This window comes from Geospiza fortis, unplaced genomic scaffold (genome assembly GCF_000277835.1).
Source record: "Geospiza fortis unplaced genomic scaffold, GeoFor_1.0 scaffold23, whole genome shotgun sequence".
In the NCBI taxonomy this organism is placed as follows: domain Eukaryota; kingdom Metazoa; phylum Chordata; class Aves; order Passeriformes; family Thraupidae; genus Geospiza; species Geospiza fortis.
In genome coordinates, this window is record NW_005054303.1 from 12289955 (window position 1) to 12308326 (window position 18372).

The 18372-nt window shown below is 47.0% G+C and overlaps 1 protein-coding gene across 1 annotated transcript in view; it reads left to right on the forward strand.

Annotated features, from left to right (window-relative positions):
* ARMH4 (armadillo like helical domain containing 4) overlaps positions 1-18372 on the forward strand; it is a 57579-nt gene that overhangs the window by 6107 nt on the left and 33100 nt on the right. Inside the window, 4 exon segments of the mRNA XM_005417956.3 lie at positions 1-67; positions 875-1084; positions 2605-2823; positions 14280-14534. The exon segment at positions 1-67 is cut by the window's left edge and continues 1311 nt beyond it. Of these exon segments, the coding sequence (XP_005418013.2) occupies positions 1-67; positions 875-1084; positions 2605-2823; positions 14280-14534 (751 nt within the window).

Consider the following 18372-nt stretch of genomic DNA (forward strand, 5'->3'; position numbering starts at 1 on the left):
CCAGAGGCTGCTGTGGTGACACATACCCAGCCTGAGCTCTCTCCTACTCTGGAGAGTTCATGGAAAGGTAAAACTTGCCTGTTACAGACACTTGCCTCTCATTTCTGGGATTTAAAGTGAGCTGTGCCAGCAGCCTGTGAGCCACTGATGTCTGAAATGCCTTTACAAGGGTGCTGGGGTCTGTGCAGAGAGCTGCTGGCCCTTGTGACAAACTCCTGGGGCTGTCTCCTCACCCCATGCTGGAGCTGGGGCTGCCCAGTGCTTGTCCCCACTCCTCCTGGACAGCCTGCCACAGCCTGATGGGGTCACCTTGCCCTGCACATACCTCCTGAGATGGCACCTTCAGCCCCATGACAGTACTCCTACTTGGTGTTTAAAATATAAAGGAAATGCTTAAAAAAAACCAAAAAATGCAGGTCAGGTGTTGGGCATGTTTCTAGGTTGATGAGGACTTTTTAATTGCTGGGCATCTTTTATTCTTCCCTCTTTGGCTGCAGATGCAAAAGGATGATTCCCCTTCACTGCATCCAAAAGACCTAATTTTTGCTGTAAAAGAAAGGAAGCTAATTGCAGGCTGGTGCTGCAACCTGACTGATTAATTTCTAGATTAATTTTTAAGCACTTGACTCGTCAGCAGGCTGCCTCTCTGCTGCTTCCCAGATGTTGGGGAAACAACACTGACTGCTAAGACTTGTGCCACAAAAATCAACCCTTTGCATAGCTGAGGCTTCAGTGGGAGCTGGCCCTGCTGCTGGCCCTGTGGCTCTGGAGTTGTTAATTCCTGGAGTTCTGTTCCTTTCATTCTGCTTCAGATGTGTGCTCTGCTGCTGTCAGCTGTCCTGTGAGCCTGCCCTGACATGTGTTCTTGCTGTAGGTGCTGCTGAGGAGGTGACAGCAGCTACCCAGGAGGCTGCTGCTGTGCCAGCTGTGCCAGAGGTGCCTGGTAAATGACAGGGAGCAGGGGCTGCCAGCTTCCCTCAGGAGAACAGCGGGGAGGACACCCAGATGCTGACGGCTCCCAGTGCCACCCAGGTGCTGCTGGCAACTGGTGCTTCCTCCACAGGGAGCCCTGTGGATGCAGAAGGTAGGATTCTGCTTCAAGGACACAAGATGGGATGGTGCCTCTGGAATCAGTGTCACACTCCGATCTCAATGCAGCATCCTTGTTTAAGTGACTTTTTTTTGCTAAACTTCTGCCCTCTGCCTCTAAACCTGGGCTGCCACTGCTTTCTGCCCATGCCATGAGATCCACCACACTGAGATTTGCCAGCATATGGATTTTTTTGCCCCAAATAAGTGGAGTAGAGGTTAAAAAAATGCCCCAAACCAAACAAGCCCCCTGTCTGTCCTTGCTAGCAAGCTGCCTTTAGCTTTAGACACTTGAGCAATTTTTGATTTATGGAGGGAGAGTTTTTACTTCTGGAACCCACAGCAGTCACAGATTGCTGATGCTCAGTCCAGAGGATGAAAATATTCTTTGCTCTCCTGCAAGAGCCTGGCAGGCCCTTGGGTGTGGAAGCCTACAGTGATATTCACTGAGAAATGGGGGATTGTTCTCAGGCTGCTGTAGCTCACACAGAAATGCTCTAAGCAGTCATGTTCCTGTAGCTGCTGCCTGCTGGTTTGGTGTCACCTTGGCAGATGCATGTTGGAGCCTGTCTTCCTGACAGGAGTGTAGCAAGGGCTCCCTCAGTATGGGGCTGACTTGAAACTGGAGTGTTTCTGTAGTAGTGGGGACCATTGTAATGAAAATGCTGCTGGGCAGCTTTTCTGGCAGTTCTTGTGTTGTAGGGCATCAAAAGAAGAAAAGCTGTTTGCATTGTATCTCTGAATTTAGGGTCTGTTTGTAAGGGGGAGAAGGTTCTTCTGGCAGATCCCACTAATTGAATTTGCTTCTGGGATTTAATTATAAATTCAACCAACTTTTATCTTTGTATTGAACTGTTAGATCTATCACTTGGCTCAGTTCTCACCTGGTGGCTTGGCGCTCTGATCTTGCAAGGGTGTGGTGATGAGTAGTTCTTAAAGCAATGGAATTAAAACCTTTAAGGGTTCCCCCCTCATTAAGGGGAACCTCCTTTGCTGGCTGCCCTTGAGGAGAAAGTTTCACTACAGCAGAGTCACATCTCAAAGGGAGCAAAAGTTTAGTGACTTCCTTTGAGTTAAATTTTCATTAAGGAGTTTCTTGGGGTTTTTATAAAATCTTGTTATGCTGACTGGTTGCTGTGTGGTATTTTCAGGGTGGCAGGAAGGAAATGATCAATCTGACTCCATATTCTTAGAAGGCTAATTTATTATTTTATGGTATTATATTAAAGAATGCTATGCTAAAGAATAGAGAAAGGATACTTAGAGAGGGTTTAACAAGATACTAATGAAAAACCTGTGACTCTTGCTAGAGCCTTGACACAGCTGGACTGTGATTGGTCATTAAGTCAAAACAATTTACATGTTGGATAAACAATCTCCAAACACGTTCCAAAGCAGCAAACCACAGGAGAAGCAAATGAGAATTATTGTTTTCCTTTTTCTCTGAGGCTTCTCAGGTGAAGGGATTTTCCAGAAAACGTGACAGTGACAGCTGCTGTTTCGTGTCTCCTGTAGATCTCACAGATGGGATCCTGGTCACCAGTGAGAAAGCTGTCCCAGCCCCTGGTGGGATGTCCTCTACCCCAGCTGGACAGACAGAGGAGCCAGCCAGCAGAACTGTCGTCCTGGTAACTCCAGCATCAGTGGCCTCCTCTGCCAGGAGGACAGCTGTGCCCTCTGCCAGGAGGACCAGCACAGCTGGCACCTACGGGCTGGACCGCCTGGAGTCTGAAGGTACCCAGGGGCAGGGGGCCTCCTGTGGGGTGCTAGCCCTGCCCTGACAGCCCCCAGCCTGTCTGTTTGCCTGTGTGCACATCTCACTGTTCCCAATAAAGGTGTTGGACAGCCTGTGCTCTCCCAGGAGGCACGGGAAGCAAGCAGTGAGCAGTGTCCTGGAGGATGCCTGAAATTCCAGTGGCTCTGGTGGATGGGGGTGGCCTTTCTCCTGGCTGGGGAGCAGCAGTGGTGTTGCTGTTGCAGCAGGGTCTGGCTCTGCACACCTGTAATGCACCCACTGTGCCAGGGAGCACCCACCAAGGGGTGCTGAGGCAAAGCAGATCCTGGGCTGCAGCTCTGATCTGCTTTCTGTTCACCTCACCCACGATGTTCCTGCAGAGGAACTGTTCCTTGCTCCTTTTCTTACTTGAACTCCTCTCTGCTTGCTCATCCATCCAGCTCTGTGCTCCAGTCTCTGGGCTGATACCACCTGGCAGGAATTAATCTTTCTGCCTGTTTTTGCTCCCCTTCCTTTATCTTGACCTTCTCTTGCCTTAGTGTTTTACTGCAAAGGTTGGCAGCTCTCCAGGGGTGGCACTGCCAGATGGTATTTCTCCTCTGAGTAGAGGTGGGGTGCTCTAGACAACAGCTCATCAGCATCTTTTCTCTGCAGGAAGCAATAAAACTCTCTCCTGTGGAGTTTAGAGGGCAGCAGAAGCTGGGAGTCTTCCCCACTGCTTGTTCCTGGCTTGCTGCTGGCTTTGAAGCCTTCCCTGAGCTCTCTGGGACTTCAACTGCAGCATTTTGCCCTTGCCAGGATGAATTTTGGATGTCTCTGGCAAGGCAGGGATGTGGTGCTGATGGGAGAGTGGCAGCAGGGGAGGGAAAGGTCGTGTGTGTGGGGAAAACCTGATCCTTCAGGCTGGGAAATAAGGTCTCTGCTTAGCAAGAGCAGTGTGATTCAGGAGGCTAAAGTGTTTTATAGCCCTCTGGGATCTCCTTTAGAAGCCTGGGTTTCTGCATGGGAAGATAAGAGGGATTTCAGTTTCAGCTGAGCATTGGTCTCTCTCAATTTAATGAGACCCTTCTGCACAGGCATTTAAAAAAAAAAATCTTTCTGCTCCAATACAGGACTGATGCAACTTTCTTGGATTCTCTCTGCACTCTGTTTTCTCTGCTCTGGGCTCCTCTAAAGGCAGATGTGGGCTGTAGCTGAGGGCTCAAGTGGAAATCTGGGTTTCTTGGCTCTGCAGGTGCCTGCTCTCCAAGGGCACTTTGTGCTGTGTGCATTTGACACCTGGCACAGCTCTTGTGGTCCAAATCTCTTCTGCTCAGCCCAGACCTCTGTGCAGGGAGCCACAAGGTTCCCTGGTGCTGGGGAAGATGAATCCACATCTTGTAAAATGGCACAATTACAATTATCGTTTGGGGAAAGGCTTTCTGCCTGGGGATGGTGCTGCCCCAGTTAAGCACAAACGAGCATTTTTGAGCTACAACTCTGCTCTCTCAACATTTTTTGTGCTTAAAGGCAGTTGGGGGGGTATCACATCCTCATGGTGGAGTGGCATTTGGAAGCTTAGCTCCCAAAATCGCAGTTCCTGCTGTTTACTCTCAGAATATCTTGATGCTGCCAGATCCAAGATGTTTGGGGGTGCTTTCCTTGAAAGCTACGTGGAGCTCCAGCCCAGGACACTCAGGTTTTTGGGGGATGCTGTTGCAGGCACATGATTGGGTCCCTGATGAGGGATCTTGAACCTTTGGGGAGGGGCTCACTGTTGGAAGAAGGAGCTGAGTGAGCTCTTCTGACTTGCCTCACTGAAGGCCTGGCTCATCATTAAATACCAACCCCTGCTGCTCGGCTCACTCCGTGTCTTGGGGACCATCTGTGCCAAACTGCCTGTGGTTAATTGCATCTGTGTGTTCACCTGCCTGGCTTGGATGCAAAACTCTTTTAAGAATCAAATTGCACAGGCAAAATGGAAATATGTCTGGATGAGCTTATCCTCCTCTCTCTGGTGGACTCTGGAGGGATGAGCTGGGTAACAAATTTCCTCCTGCCTTGACTCCTTGGTGAGCTTGGTCCTACTTTGCCCTTCCTAGTCAGAGAAATCCTATAAAGGGATTATAGGATATGGGGACAGGACACAGCAGAGGATAAGGCTTGCTTGTCTGGGAGAATTGATTATGTATTTTGTCTCTGTGCCTAGAATTTGTATGTCTCTCTAGCAAGCTGAGCACTGCAGCTTTCTCTGTAGGGCTCTGGGTACAAAGAGCTACTGGTGTTGAGTTTGTGAGGTCCCCAGGACGAGGTGAAGAGATGAGAATCTGACTGCATGTTCTCAGAAGGCTGATTTATTATTTTATGATATTATGTTAAAGAATGCTATACTAAAACTGTACTAAAGAAAGAGATACAGAAGGCTTAACGAGAATGGTCATGAAAACTTGTGACTGACTCCTCAGTCTGACACAGCTGATGGTGATTGGTCATTAAGCAAAAACAATTCACATGAAGCCAATCAAACAATCTCCAGACCACATTCCAAAGCAGCCAAACACAGGAGAATCAATCAGATAATTGTTATTTTCACTTCTTTCTGAGCTTTCTCAGCTTCCCAGGAGAAGAAATCCTGGCAAAGGGGTTTTTCAGAAAATGTGACAGTGACACTACTGGCTCAGCTTGCTTAGGACCACAGTGGGAGCCTCCCAACACCCCTCAGGAAGTGACTCTTTGGGAGGAAACCACATTGCTTTTCAGCTTGATTCCTGTGCTGTAACGTCTGCCATGGTGTTGGCAGAGGTGGCTGCACATCCCAGCGTGGCAGCCTTTGGCAGGTGGGACTTTCTGAGGTGGCAGGACACATGCCATGCTCCATCTTCTGCAGAATCCGTACAGTTTGCAGCTGGAGCCTGCTGATAGAGCTCACCAGACTCTGGTGCTGTCACTGTGGGTGAGGCTGAATCTGTATCTGGCCCTGCAGACTCAAGATTTGGTTCTCTTGCCTGGACAGCAGAGAATTGTGGCACCACAGGGTGGGTTGGGATGGAAGTGACCTCAAGGACCCTCTGATCCCAACCCCTGCCATGGGCAGGGACACCTTCCCCTATCCCAGGGTGCTCCAAGCCCTGTCCAGCCTGGCCTTGGACACTTCCAGGGATCCAGGGGCAGCCACAGCTGCTCTGGGCACCCTGTGCCAGGGCCTCCCACCCTCCCAGGGAACAATTCCCTCTGATCTCTTGCTGGCAGTGAGCTGCTCACACAGTTCAGGGGTCAGGAGAGCTGCTGGCTGTGGAGGGTGCTCAGAGCTCTGATTAAAGCAGGAGCTGCTGTGCCTGTTGTGTGGTGTCAGGAGCAGCCAGTAGCTCTGAAAATGGCAACTTAAAATCAGTTGCTCCAGAGGAGGAGGCTTTAACCAAGTAGCTCTTGAGTGTGGAGTGTTCCCAATTAATTAGCATGGCTCTCAGCTGGCAGAATTTGGAGTTTCATGTGCATTTGCAGCCTGCTGTGAGCTATTTTGTGTACCACAGAACAGCTTAGGTTGAAAAAAAAAGCCCTTCAGGACTGAATCCAACTTTTGACCCAACACCTCTGTGTCAACCAGACCACGTCCAGTCTTTTCTTAAACACCTCCAGCCATGGTGACTCCACCACTTGCCCTGAGCAGCCCCTTCCAATGTTTAATCACCCTTTCTGTGAAGAAATTCCTCCTGAATACTTCAGAACTTGTAGCCATTTACATCAGTTTATAAAAAATGCTTCAACTCCCCATTTTTGTTTTCATCTGTGGCACAGTACAAGGAACCTTTTTTTTTTCTTTTTTGGATGTGAAGGATATTTTTCCCAGAAATGAAGGCTCTGAAGGGGATTATTTGGACCTTGACTGTATGGATTAAGATCTGCCTCATTAAATCTCCACAACCCTGTTAAAAATTGAAATTAGGATGCAGAGGTGTAAATAAAACAGGCACTTAACCCAGCATGGTTAACTAGCCTGATATTATAGTTCCTCACCAGCTCTTTGGGTATCAATTAAATTGGCAAGGAGCAGAAGACTTAAAGCACGTGCAGAATGAATTATTAAATGGTTTTGGTGCACACTTTCCTCTTGCATCTTGTTTATTGCTCCCACTGAAATGGGAACTGCTCTCTGTTGACCTCTATCTTCTTCACAGCAGGTGCTGGCTCATCCCTCCTTTTCCTTTGTAGCAAAAAATGGTGGAAAAAAGTGACTTTTTTTGTAACAAACCCAACTTTTTTCTTTCCTCCTTTCTCTTCTTGGAAGTGTTTGATACAGACATGCACAGTTTTTCTGTACAGCCTCAGCCTCACTCCACTCATGGGCAAGAATTCTTTCCCAATCACCAATCTAACCCTGCCCTGTCAGGTTGGAACCATCCCTCTTATCCTGTCATGCACTGGTCCAAATTCCCTCTCCAGCTTTCTGGGACCCCCTTTAGACCCCCTTTAGGAAGGGTCTCTAAGGTCTCCCTGGAGCCTTCCCTTCTCCAAGCTCTCTGTTATTTGTGATGCCTCCAGCAGGTATTTCTTAGTCTGACCCACCTTGATCCCCTTCTGACCAAGCTTTATTTGAATTTTGAACTGTATTAGATGTTTCTAACACCGTTTTAGATGTTTAGATTTGCCCCCCAAAAAATGAGAGTTCATTTACATATCACTTCAGTGTTGTAGCTTTCCCATGCTTATCTCCAAGCTTGGACAAAAATAACAGATAAACCCCCACAGCTGCTATTATTGCAGTGTAATTGGGTTGTGTGAGTGAAAGTTTTTAATGAGTTTCTGTTTGTTTTAATCTGAGGATTAAGCAGTTTGCCCTCCTGGCCCAAGGGAGGTGGGTGCAGATAAGCAGGAACATTTTCTGCTGGAGCTGCTCATGGCTGGGGTTCCTCAGCAGCTGGGAGAGTGTTGCTCATGGGGATTTTTGGGGGCAGATCAGGATGGGGAAGGAGGAGGAAATTTGACTAGAAATGAGCTGAGTGGACTCAGTCCTGTTCCCTTTGGCTCCTCTTATTCCTCACAGGATCTGAGTTGAAACCTGCAGACTGTAGCCCATAATAACAGACCTACTCCCCAATATTCATCATCTTTGATGGTCCAGCCTGGGTTTGTCTAGAAAATAAAGCTGAAGTTCAATATTTTCTTATCTCTTGGGCTGTTGGTTGTTCTGTTCCCAGGCAGCTTCTGGAAGAAAACACCAACAGCTTTTTCTAATGAAAATGGAATTTCTATCTCTGCTGGTATTTTTTGTGGGTTTATTTTTTTTTTTGGTTGTTTGGGGGCTTTTTGGTGGTTTAGAAAAAAAAAAAAGTCCTATGCCCACAGCCCTTTTCCTGGGGAAGCATTTTGTTAAGAGATGTTGTGAACTCTTTATCTGCCTTCATCTGTCTTGTTCTGCCCTGTCCACTCACAGGTCATGGTCATTAAATCTGGACTGATTTGCCTGCCCCTCACTTGATAAATCACCACTTTCTTGTCTTCATTTTTATACTGACTGGTCCAACACCTGTACACCAGGGGCAGAGGAGCTGTTCTGCAGCAAGCCAGGGAGAAAAGTGGTTCTAGCACGTGCAGTGTGTTCTGCAGCATTTTGGGTGGTTTTTCCCCCTTTAAAATAGTCTTGTGTTGCTGAGCTGAATTTCTAGCCTGGCTCAGTGTGTGAGCAACGTTGAGGTGAATGCTGCTGGAGATACAGTTTGGTTTTGTTTTAAGAGGAAATCCTTGAATTTGGATAAGAGAAAACAACCTTAAGTTCCACCAGGGAAGATCCCTTGGATGGTTTTGCAGTGCAGGTGGCTGGGCTTGCAGAGCCCATCCCAGGGGGGTTTTACTCTGATTTTTGGCAGGGTTTCTGTGCCTGGGTTGTTGTCCCACCATGGGCCAGCACAGGAGCACTGCTTGGTGAGATCCTCTCCACCTTCCTCTAGCAGCTCTGTCCTGCCAGGCTGGCAAAGGCTCCTGGCAGCATTTTGGGGCTGTTGGGTGGTGACATTGACTGATCATGTGAAGGCAGCACATTAATAATAAAGGATTTGTCCTAGAAAGGCCTCCCTGCCTTGACAATCAGCTGGGATCACAAAAGCAGTGCAGAAAGTGAACCTCAGTGGGAGAAAACACTTGGCAGAGGCTCCTTAGTGCCAGAGACCTCCCCATCCCTGATCCTGATGTTATTTACACAGCATTATTTCCATATTTACATGGTGCTGTTAGCACACAGGGGTCACCCTGCAGCTCTGACACCACATAAAAACACAAACTGGCAAGGATCACAGCAATCCTCTGTGGTACCTTTAAACGTCTTCATCCCCTGGGTTTGGTGTGAGGGAGGTGGGGCAGGGAAAGGACAGAGCAAATGACAGCTCCAGGTTTTGTTCTGCAGCTTCTTTCCTTTTTAGTTTTGGGTTTTGGTGGGTTTTTTTTGTTTGGTTGGTTTTTGTTTGGTTGGGTTTTTGTTTTTAAAAAGCCAAAAAACCCCATAAAATAAAATAGGAAATATTTTTAATAAATAAAATAATTTTGAATTATAATTAATTTATAATACATATTATATATAACATAATTCAATTATGTAATTATATATTATATAATTTTTATTTTTGTGGGGTTTTTGGTAGGTTTTTTTTGTTTGTTTGGGTTGTTTTTTGGTTTTTTTTGTTGGTGGTGTTTTTTTTTTGGATTTGTTTTGTTTTTTAAATTTATTTATGTATTTATTTATGTTTGTTTTTTGTTTTTTTTTATTGCACTTGGAATTCACTCTGTGCCTCTGAGTGAATCTGTCACCTTCCACTGAGAGCCTCTGGCTGCTCAGGGCCCAGCAAGATCTTTCTGCTGCTGTGTGTTCAGCCTGGCAGAATGATGCTTTCCTGGCCCTCCTGAGCAATCCAAGTGTTTGCAAACATTAATGGAAAATACCTAAATATAGAAACATCATTCTTCAGTGAAGGTTTCTTCAGCTGAAAACCTGCTGAATAGCTCCATTGCCTTCAGCAAGGTTATGAGCACAGTGGCTTCAGCTCTAGCTTCTTCCAAGCCATCACATCCCCAAATTTTGATTTTTGAGGCTTTTACCTGCTGGATGCTGCTGCTTTGCTTCAGATTCCACAGGGTGTGGGTTCCTTCTGGGTCAGGGAAATGCCTCACAAGGGAGGTGTGAGGTGGTCTCAGTTCTGCCTAAGCCACAGAAAGCATTGTGGATGTGTAGCTTTGTGGTGAAAAGCCTCACTTGTGGAGCAAGCAGAAGGTGAAAAAGCAAATCCCATCCTCTGGATCTCACCTGTGTCAATAATGGATCCATTCAGGGTCCCATGATAAAGCCCAGAGGTGGCTGCTTCTATTAATAAAGTTGGAAACCCCCAAAAACTCTGCTTAAAATGTGTTATTTCATTTTAAACTTCTTTCCTTGGAGCTCCCCTACAGCTTCCGCAGGTAACAAATGACAGGACAAGGAGAAACAGCCTCAAGCTGCACCAGGGGAGGTTTAGGTTGGATATTAGGGAAAATTTCCTTAATAAAAGGCTGGTCAGGCATTGTGCCAGGCTGCCCAGTCCCCATCCCTGGAGAGGTTTAAAAGATGTGTGGATGTGGCACTTGGGGCTTAGGACAGGATTACCAGTTGGACTCCAATCTCAAAGGGCTTTTCAGACCTGAACCATTCCATGTCACACAAAAATAGTCAACACTGAGCTGCAGATGCACATGAAACTCTGGGTTGCTTCTGAATCTGCTGGGCTTTGCACTTTCACTCCGTGCTGCATTCAGTGTTTCCCAACAGTTTCCTTTCAATCTGCTGCTGAGGCCTTTTGAAGGCCAAAAGGTGCCAGTTTAGGAGGAAAAACGTGACTTTTGTAGAAGTGTGAAGCACAAACCTCCAGCCTGAGCTTTGGCTGTGTGCTGCTCACTTCCATTTCCCTCCTTATGGGAGTGCCCAGCCTTCTGCACAGTTGTGCCTCTTCTGCTGAAATCCCACACTTGGGAAGTTCGTGGGGTTTTTTTTTGGAAGTGCAGCTTCCTCCTTGTGACCACCAAGTGGTGCTCTGCACTGCACCTTGCAGCAAGGCAAGCTGTTGGCATCTCAGGATGGGGCTTAAAAAGCTGATTTCAGACGCAGGAATGAGGCAGAGAGGAGAAGGGAACAAGCTCAGAGCCTTTTCCTTCCCCCTTTGCAGGGGCTGTGCTGCAAGGATCTCATTACTCACAGCTCTCTGCTGTGCCTGCCTGCTGACTGATGGAGCTTGCTGATCATCAGCTGTGATAAGTAGTCTCAGCACTTTCCATTTGGGTGTTCAGCTTGGCTGCCTGCAGGCTTTGGAGACAGGGAGATGGCTATCTGTGCCTTCAGCACTCCATCCTGGCAGGTGTGTGTCACTGGGATTGCTGAAAATCACAAGAGGCTTCTACAACCCTTGTCCCAGGGTAGTTTTTCAGAGATAAAAACCCAATGCCTGTTCTCTCTTGGCTGCTTTTCCCACCCAGTTTAGGGAAAAAGCTCTGTTCATGTTCCACTTTGGCGTTCTGGCTGTTCAGAGTGTCTGCTGGTAAGTTTTGGGATTGTGCAGCATTTTGGGTGGTTTTATTCCCCCTGTAAAATACTTTTGTGTTGCTGAGCTGAGTCTCTAACCTGGCTCAGTGTGAGAACAATTTTGAGGTGAATGCTGCTGGAGATAGAGTTTGTTTTTGTTTTAGGATGAAATCTTTGAATTTGAACAAGAGAAAACAACCTTAAGGTTCACCAGGGAAGATTTGGATTGGGTATTCTAAAACCCTTGTCCCAGGGTAGTTTTTCAGAGATAAAATCCCAATGCCTGTTCTCTCTTGGCTGCTTTTCCCACGCAGTTTAGGGAAAAGCTCTGTTCATGTTCCTCTTAGGTGTTCTGTTCAGAGTCTCTGCTGGTAATTTTTGGGATTGTGCAGCATTTTGGGTGTTTTTTCCCCCCTGTAAAATAGTCTTGTGTTGTTAGACTGAGTCTCTAGCATGGCTCTTGAGGTGAATGCTGCTGGAGAACCAGTTTGGTTTTGGTTTAGGAGGAAATCTTTGAGATTAGACAAGAGAAAACAACCTCAAGTTCCATCAAGGAAGATTTAGATTGGGTATTCTAAAACCCTTGTCCCAGAGAAGTTTTTCAGAGGTAAAAACCCAGTGCCTGTTCTCTCTTGACTGCTTTTCCCACCCAGTCTAGGGAAAAGCTCTGTTCATATTTTGGTTTTCTGGCTGTTCAGAGTGTCTGCTGGTAATTTTTGGGATTGTTGATAGCTGTGTTGCTCTCAGCAGAGGGAAAAGACCTACATCCACTTGTCTTTGCAGTGAGAACTCTCCAGGTGCCACTCTGAGCTTCACAGCTGTGTGTTTTGTATGAAAACACGCATTTTGACGGAGAAAATTCTGATTTGATTCTAAATGCTGGGCACACTATAATACAGAAACTGCCTCTAATATGCAATGGGAATTTAAGGGGCTAGCTAGCTGCATCCCTGGGAGCTCCATTAGATGCTCTGTGTGGTAGGAATGATCTTTCCAGGCACCAAAAGCCAGGCTCTAGCAGGGTGATGCAGCTAAATCCCAGCAGCAGCTCATTGGTATGGAATACAGGAGCAGGAGTGAAAGGCAGCACTGGGATTGTCTTGTCTGGTGAGCTGAGGAAAACATGCAGTGGTTGGGAGCAAATCCTTGAATTACAGGGCAGGGAGATGCCATGGCACAGCACAGTGGATCAGTGGGTTTATAACAGGCACTGATTTCTCATATTCCCATCTCATGTGATATCCCAATTTTTGGAGGCCATTTAATCCAGGCTGGATTGCCACCAAACCTGTATGAAGTACAACCACAGCAGAAATATTTGGGTAACAAATATAATAAATAAAGGATTTGGTTAACAAAGGGTGGTTTGTTGGTTTTTAATGCCTGCATGCAGGGTGACTACACCAGGAGGGAATTTTTCTACAGGACTGAGCAGAGTTGGTGTAAATTAGATAAAAGTGCATAAATACTGTGTTTCAATTCTCAGCCTTGAAAAAGGAACTGTGAGAAATTCAAAGCATGACATTGTTCCAGATTTTATCTTTCCCTGGTGGGTGGCTCCATCAGCAGATATTAAATAGCTCCAATGCAAATTCTGGCATAGGATGTCCCTGAGACTTTGGTAACTATAACTTGGGGAAAAAAAAAACAAACCTGTGGGAAGGCTGGCTCTGTATTTGCCCTGCTCTTGACTTCCTTCAGCATCTGCAGCCAGATGTGTTGGAAATAGGAAAAAATATTTAAAAAGTAGGAAAAAATCCTTTGGTTTGATCCAGTACAGTGGTTCCTGTGTTGCCATTTTAGATTCCAGTGATGAAATAGGGCTTAAATATTTATTTTTTCATATGTTAACAGTACAGACAGTTTTGGAATAAATGGGTATCTGCTGTAGTGGAGAACTCATGGAATCACAAATGGTTTTGGTTCAAAGGGACTTTAAAGATCATCTTGTTTCAATCCCCCCTCCCATGGGCAGGGAGACCTTGCACTGAATTCACAGGAATTTAATCAAAGTCTCATTTGTCAGCTCTCCTGTGAAGTTTTGGCTGTGCTGCCTTCTTTCCATCCCTTTCCAAAGCCAGGTGGGATCAGGCTTGGAGCAACCTGATCCTGAAAGCAGTGCCCTTTCCAGAGCTGGGGAAGACTCAATTAGAGTTAAACACAGATCCAACTCATTGCTGCCTCCAAGACTGGAGATCAGGGGAGGAGCTCTCCCTTGGGCTGTGATGGGTTAAGCAGGGAGCTCTGTAGTTACAGAAACCCAGATGTTTTACACATGCACATCCTTGTTTGCACCCTGCTGCTAGGAAGCAAAAAATTACTGTATTTCCCACTGATTTTAGTCTGGGATGATATCTCCTTGTTCCCCAGCAAGTTCCAGTGGTGATGAGCTCCTCCAGATGATCCCCTTGGGTGTTTTTCCTGCCAGAGAACAGGCACAAGTTCCTGCAGCTGCTCTGCCTCTGGAGGAGCTCAGCCTGGTGCTCACCAGAGAGATCTGGGAACCTTCTGCTTCCTCCTCCCAAAGTAACTGTTACTCAGTTCAGAAATAAAATGATCAGGCACAAGATTTCATTTAAAGCTTTGAACATCGACGTCAAGGAATCAAAACAATTCTGTTTCAAGATTCTGTTTCTCCAGGGTAAAAATTATTTCTGGGTTTGGACTCTTGTCCTCGTGCGTTGTGCTGAATTACTGTGGGGAGATGCTGTGGGGCTGAAGTTTCCCCATGTTAAGATGTGAAATCATCTCCTGTGTTTCCAACACGTGAATTACAACTTCAGTTTAAACTGCAATTGCATAAACTCTCAACCATCAGGAGAATGTATTGTACCAGTTGCTGCTACTACTGTAGTGTGTCTGCTGACTCAAGTTTGCTCTCCTGTTTTGAGGTCGAGTTAAATATGTTCCCTGACATTTCTTTTCTGTCTCTCTGGCCAGAGGGTGAGGAAGAGGAAGAGGATGAAGAGGAGGAGGAGGAAGAAGAAGAGGAGGAAGAGGAAGACGAGGAGGACAAAGACATGGACCTGATGGATGAAAGCATGGAGGGTGACACGGATCTGCCAGGCTTCACACTGCCAGGAGAGACCTCCCAGGAGCCCCTGGCTGGCCTGGAAAACCCTGTGGCCCAGCTGGCTGGGGTGTCCTACCAGGTTCCTGACACCATTGAGTGGGAGCAGCAGAACCAGGGTCTGGGTAAGAGAAAAGGTCCTTTCCTTCTTCCTTTCCCCTTCACCTCTCCTGCTCTTCACTCTGCACCAGGCAGTCCCTCATGCCAGCCATGGGTTGGCTCTCAAGCTAAGCACAGAGCAGGTTCACTCCTGAGGAATCCCTGTTCACCTGGGAAAACTGGGATGTGTCCCAGGCAGCGTGACCTGACTTGTCATTTTGGGGAAAATATGGATATTCCAATCCTGCTCATTCATTCCCAGAGCTTAGTGCTGTCCTGCTCCAAGGTTAGACAAAAAAAAACCAAAACTTCTCAGGTGAGATTTCTGGGCAAATTTCAGTCCCCTTTGCCCAAGATGGGTTGGTGCAGGGATATTTGTCCTGTGGGGACAGAGGAGTTGGGTATTTGCTCTTCAGCCTGTTTGCTACTTCAGAGCATTGGTCTGAGTTCACTTTTCTGACATTTTAAGAGGTCCATTTATGGTCCAGCCTTGGGAAGCTGTGCTGGCAGTGTGAAGACAAACCTGCAAAGCCTCTGTCAAGCTTTATACAATTTATTGTGCTGTACATGCAGGCCCTGTGTTTAATGTCTGGCCTTACTCCTCCTGGGAGTCAGTGTTTGTATGTGTGAAGTCCTTGTGATGCAGGTCAGAGCTGCTGTGGGACAAAGGAGATCTGAGAAAGGAACTTGTCCAGCGTGGCAAAGGCTCTGGAATAATTTCCCAGCATACTCAATTCCCAAGCCAAGCCCTGTCAAACGCAGTGGGAACATTCCAGGTGAATTTGTGGGAGCTGAACCACATCTAAACAGAAGGTCTTTGTGTGTGACTGTTAGAGTTAGCTGAGAAGCTCATCAAATTAAAAAAAACTCAAAGTCTTTTATATATTGTCCATCACTTATACCTGTGTGATTTCTATCACTTCCCCTGGAAGCACAATTCTGATTTTACCTGGAGGTTCTCCTCTGTGCTGCTGTTTCCAGCCTGCTTTAGTGATGTTGGCTTCCTTAATTGAATCAAAGATTGTCTTTCAAGAACTGTGTGGGAGGCTTGATTTCCAGACCTCTGTGGGAGGGTTGGCCTTTGAAGGAGAGATTGAGTTTGCAGCAGGACTGATCCCTCCCTGTCACACTAAATCCTGCTTGGAAAGCACTCTGTTGGGTGGTGGCTGTGTCAGGGCTGTCTCACATGTCCTGCTGTCCCCCCAGGAGTTGTGTGAGAGGAATAATTTGTGTCCTTAAGGGTTTCTGGTTGTCTTTGGCAAGCTCAGTGAAAGAGGTGTGTGCTGCTGTTGTATGTGACAATGTTTGCCACCAGCTTTGGGGTTACAGAGGAGGTTCTGTGTCAGACACAGCTCATGGTTTGTGTCTGGACTGCAGTCACAGCTGCATTTCCAGCTGCTGGAGGAAGGGGCTCAGGGCAGGAGCTGCAGATCTGGTGCAGCAGGCAGGGGAGAAAGCAGTGACCAGGGGCTGGTGCTGTTCCTCAGACCCCTGAAAGGGCTTCTTTGCAGAAATTTCAGACAAGGAATAAACCAACTAGATGGTAAAAGGCAGGATTATTCCCCCCAACTTACGTTTTATTGACTTCCCTGTGCAGTGTGAGCTGGTCAGCATCAGAGTGATGGCTCTGAGCCCCTGGAGCACTGGGCAGATGAGGATTTTGGTGCTCTCTGGAAGCCACCAGATCCAAGTAGTTTGGATTGCCTTTTGTTTTTAGGCTGCTCCAGCCAGTACAGCACCCATGAGGGAGAGGATGAGGCTGTGGCAGAGCTGAGTTCATTTTTAGGAGTTAGGTGGGACTTTTGTGCAGTGCTGTGCTGGCAAAAAAAGAGGGGACACAGTGGGATCAGCCTCTCTGCTTGTGACTGAGCCCTCAGGTTCCAGCAGGCAGGCACTTGTGTAAAAAGCCATTTATTCTTTTCCTGTCTAGGTGACCTCAGTGCCTCTGTGACACTGCCCCTTGCCCATCTGCAGTGTGCTGCTGCTCAGCAGTGCTCCTAAGAGAAAGGGAAATTATTTATGTTTTAGAGGCACAAAGGAAATGGAACTAGCTGAGGAGATTGGAGTTAAATGATCTTTAAGATCCCTTCCAGCCCAAGCCATTGCATGATTCTGTGATTCTTTTAAAACCAAGGGCTTGCATGAGCTCACACTGATAACCTAAATCCATGGAAGGAGCTGAATCCAGGGGATGAGAGCTGATTTCCTGGGAGTGAGTGAGGAATGGGAGCTGCTTCTGCAGGGGTGTAGCCCTTCCCCTCTCCAGCTTGTGCCAGGTGAGGATTTCTGCCCTGGTTCCCAGCTCTGGACTCATGGGCACACATCAGGCTGCCTCTGTGTCCATGCCTGGTCCTTGATGGAGTGGGTTTGGGAGAGCAGGAAGGGTGGGAAGAAGCACACAGCTTGTGTCAGCACAAAGTGGGTGGTTAAGAACAGAAAACCATCCCCAAACCTAGTAGGAAGCTGGAGGAGCTGCTCCCCTTGTTCTGCTGGAGCACCTGGAGACAGCAGACTCCCTGTAAAACACTTGTTAAGCTTTAGATCTGCTGGCTGGGCTATTTTTTCTTTGAAACCCTTTTTCTCCAGGTGATTTTCATCTTTGAAGATCCAGTTCTTTTAATTTGGGGACTGCTTTGTAACTGCTGGACATCCCCAGAAGAGCTCCGTGTGTCTCTTCCTTCCCTAAATAGCACTGGGATGTGAAGAATTTCCCTTATTGTGTAAATGAAGCAGGGTTTGGAAGGGGAAGTTGTTCTGTTTCACCTGGGATACAGCATTGGAAAGGGAGACCTGAGGGAAGGTGACAGCACCCAACAGAGAACCGGGTGAGGGGACAACATCCAAGCACCAAACTTTCACAGCTGGCATTTTCCATTTTTAAAACACTTTGCACACGTGTCTTCCTCCTGGGGATGCTTCTGTCCTCTAGCCTTCGGAAATTTGACATTTAATGCTAAAATCTATAGTGCAGAAGAGCCCAGAAGTGTTGGAATAGCTGTTCTCAGGCCAGTTATTATCCAGTCTGCTTGCTCTGATGGCTGACACAACTGCAAATCCCTGGAGAATGAAGAACTTGATCCACAAAACAGCTTGGCAGAGCAAGAGACAGTTTGGATTTTTGTAGTGGTCAATGAGAAGGCACTGGAGGAACAAAATCATTAAAAATGTCAGTTCTGGGCAGTCAGATGGTCCCACATTAATTCCAGCTGAGCAAAAGCCATTTATTAGTGCCAGTAATGAGACTGACAGTTTTACAGTCCATCAACTGGCTCTCTAACCAGCAATATAAAGACAAAGAGTAAAGCAGAAAATGAGAAAATCTGTGCATTTATAAAATAGAATTTGACCCTCCAAAAGCCATCCTGGCACCGTGCAGCTCTGGGGAAGCAAGGTCTGAATGTGATTTGGGATCTGGTTTGCCGTCACAGGTTGCCAGTGAAGGACAGAGCAGCACTTTTGGACCTCTCTGCATTCTCTGTGAGGTGGCTTTGGTGTCTCTGTGCTTGTTTCTTGATTTGTGTGTGGGTGGTGTGTGGTAGGCGAGCACTGAACGCCTGGAGAGCATCAGAGGAGCACAAAGACCAGGTGGATAACTTGAATTTTCAGGGAATAAATAAAAATACCTGATCTTCCCCTGCTCCCTCTTTTGTGATGCATTACCAGGAGAACTGCAGTTGGCTGAGGTGGGTTCAAACCTGGTGAACAGTTTATGGTCCTTTAGTTTAGTTTAGTTTATGGTCCTCCTGCATCCTAGAGCAGTTGGACTTTGCTGTGCAGCTCCAAGGAGATCAAACCCCTCTGCTTCTGTTGGTGGTGGCTTCTTCTCCCAGTTCTCAAGAGTGTTTATTCCCTCAGTTCTGCGAG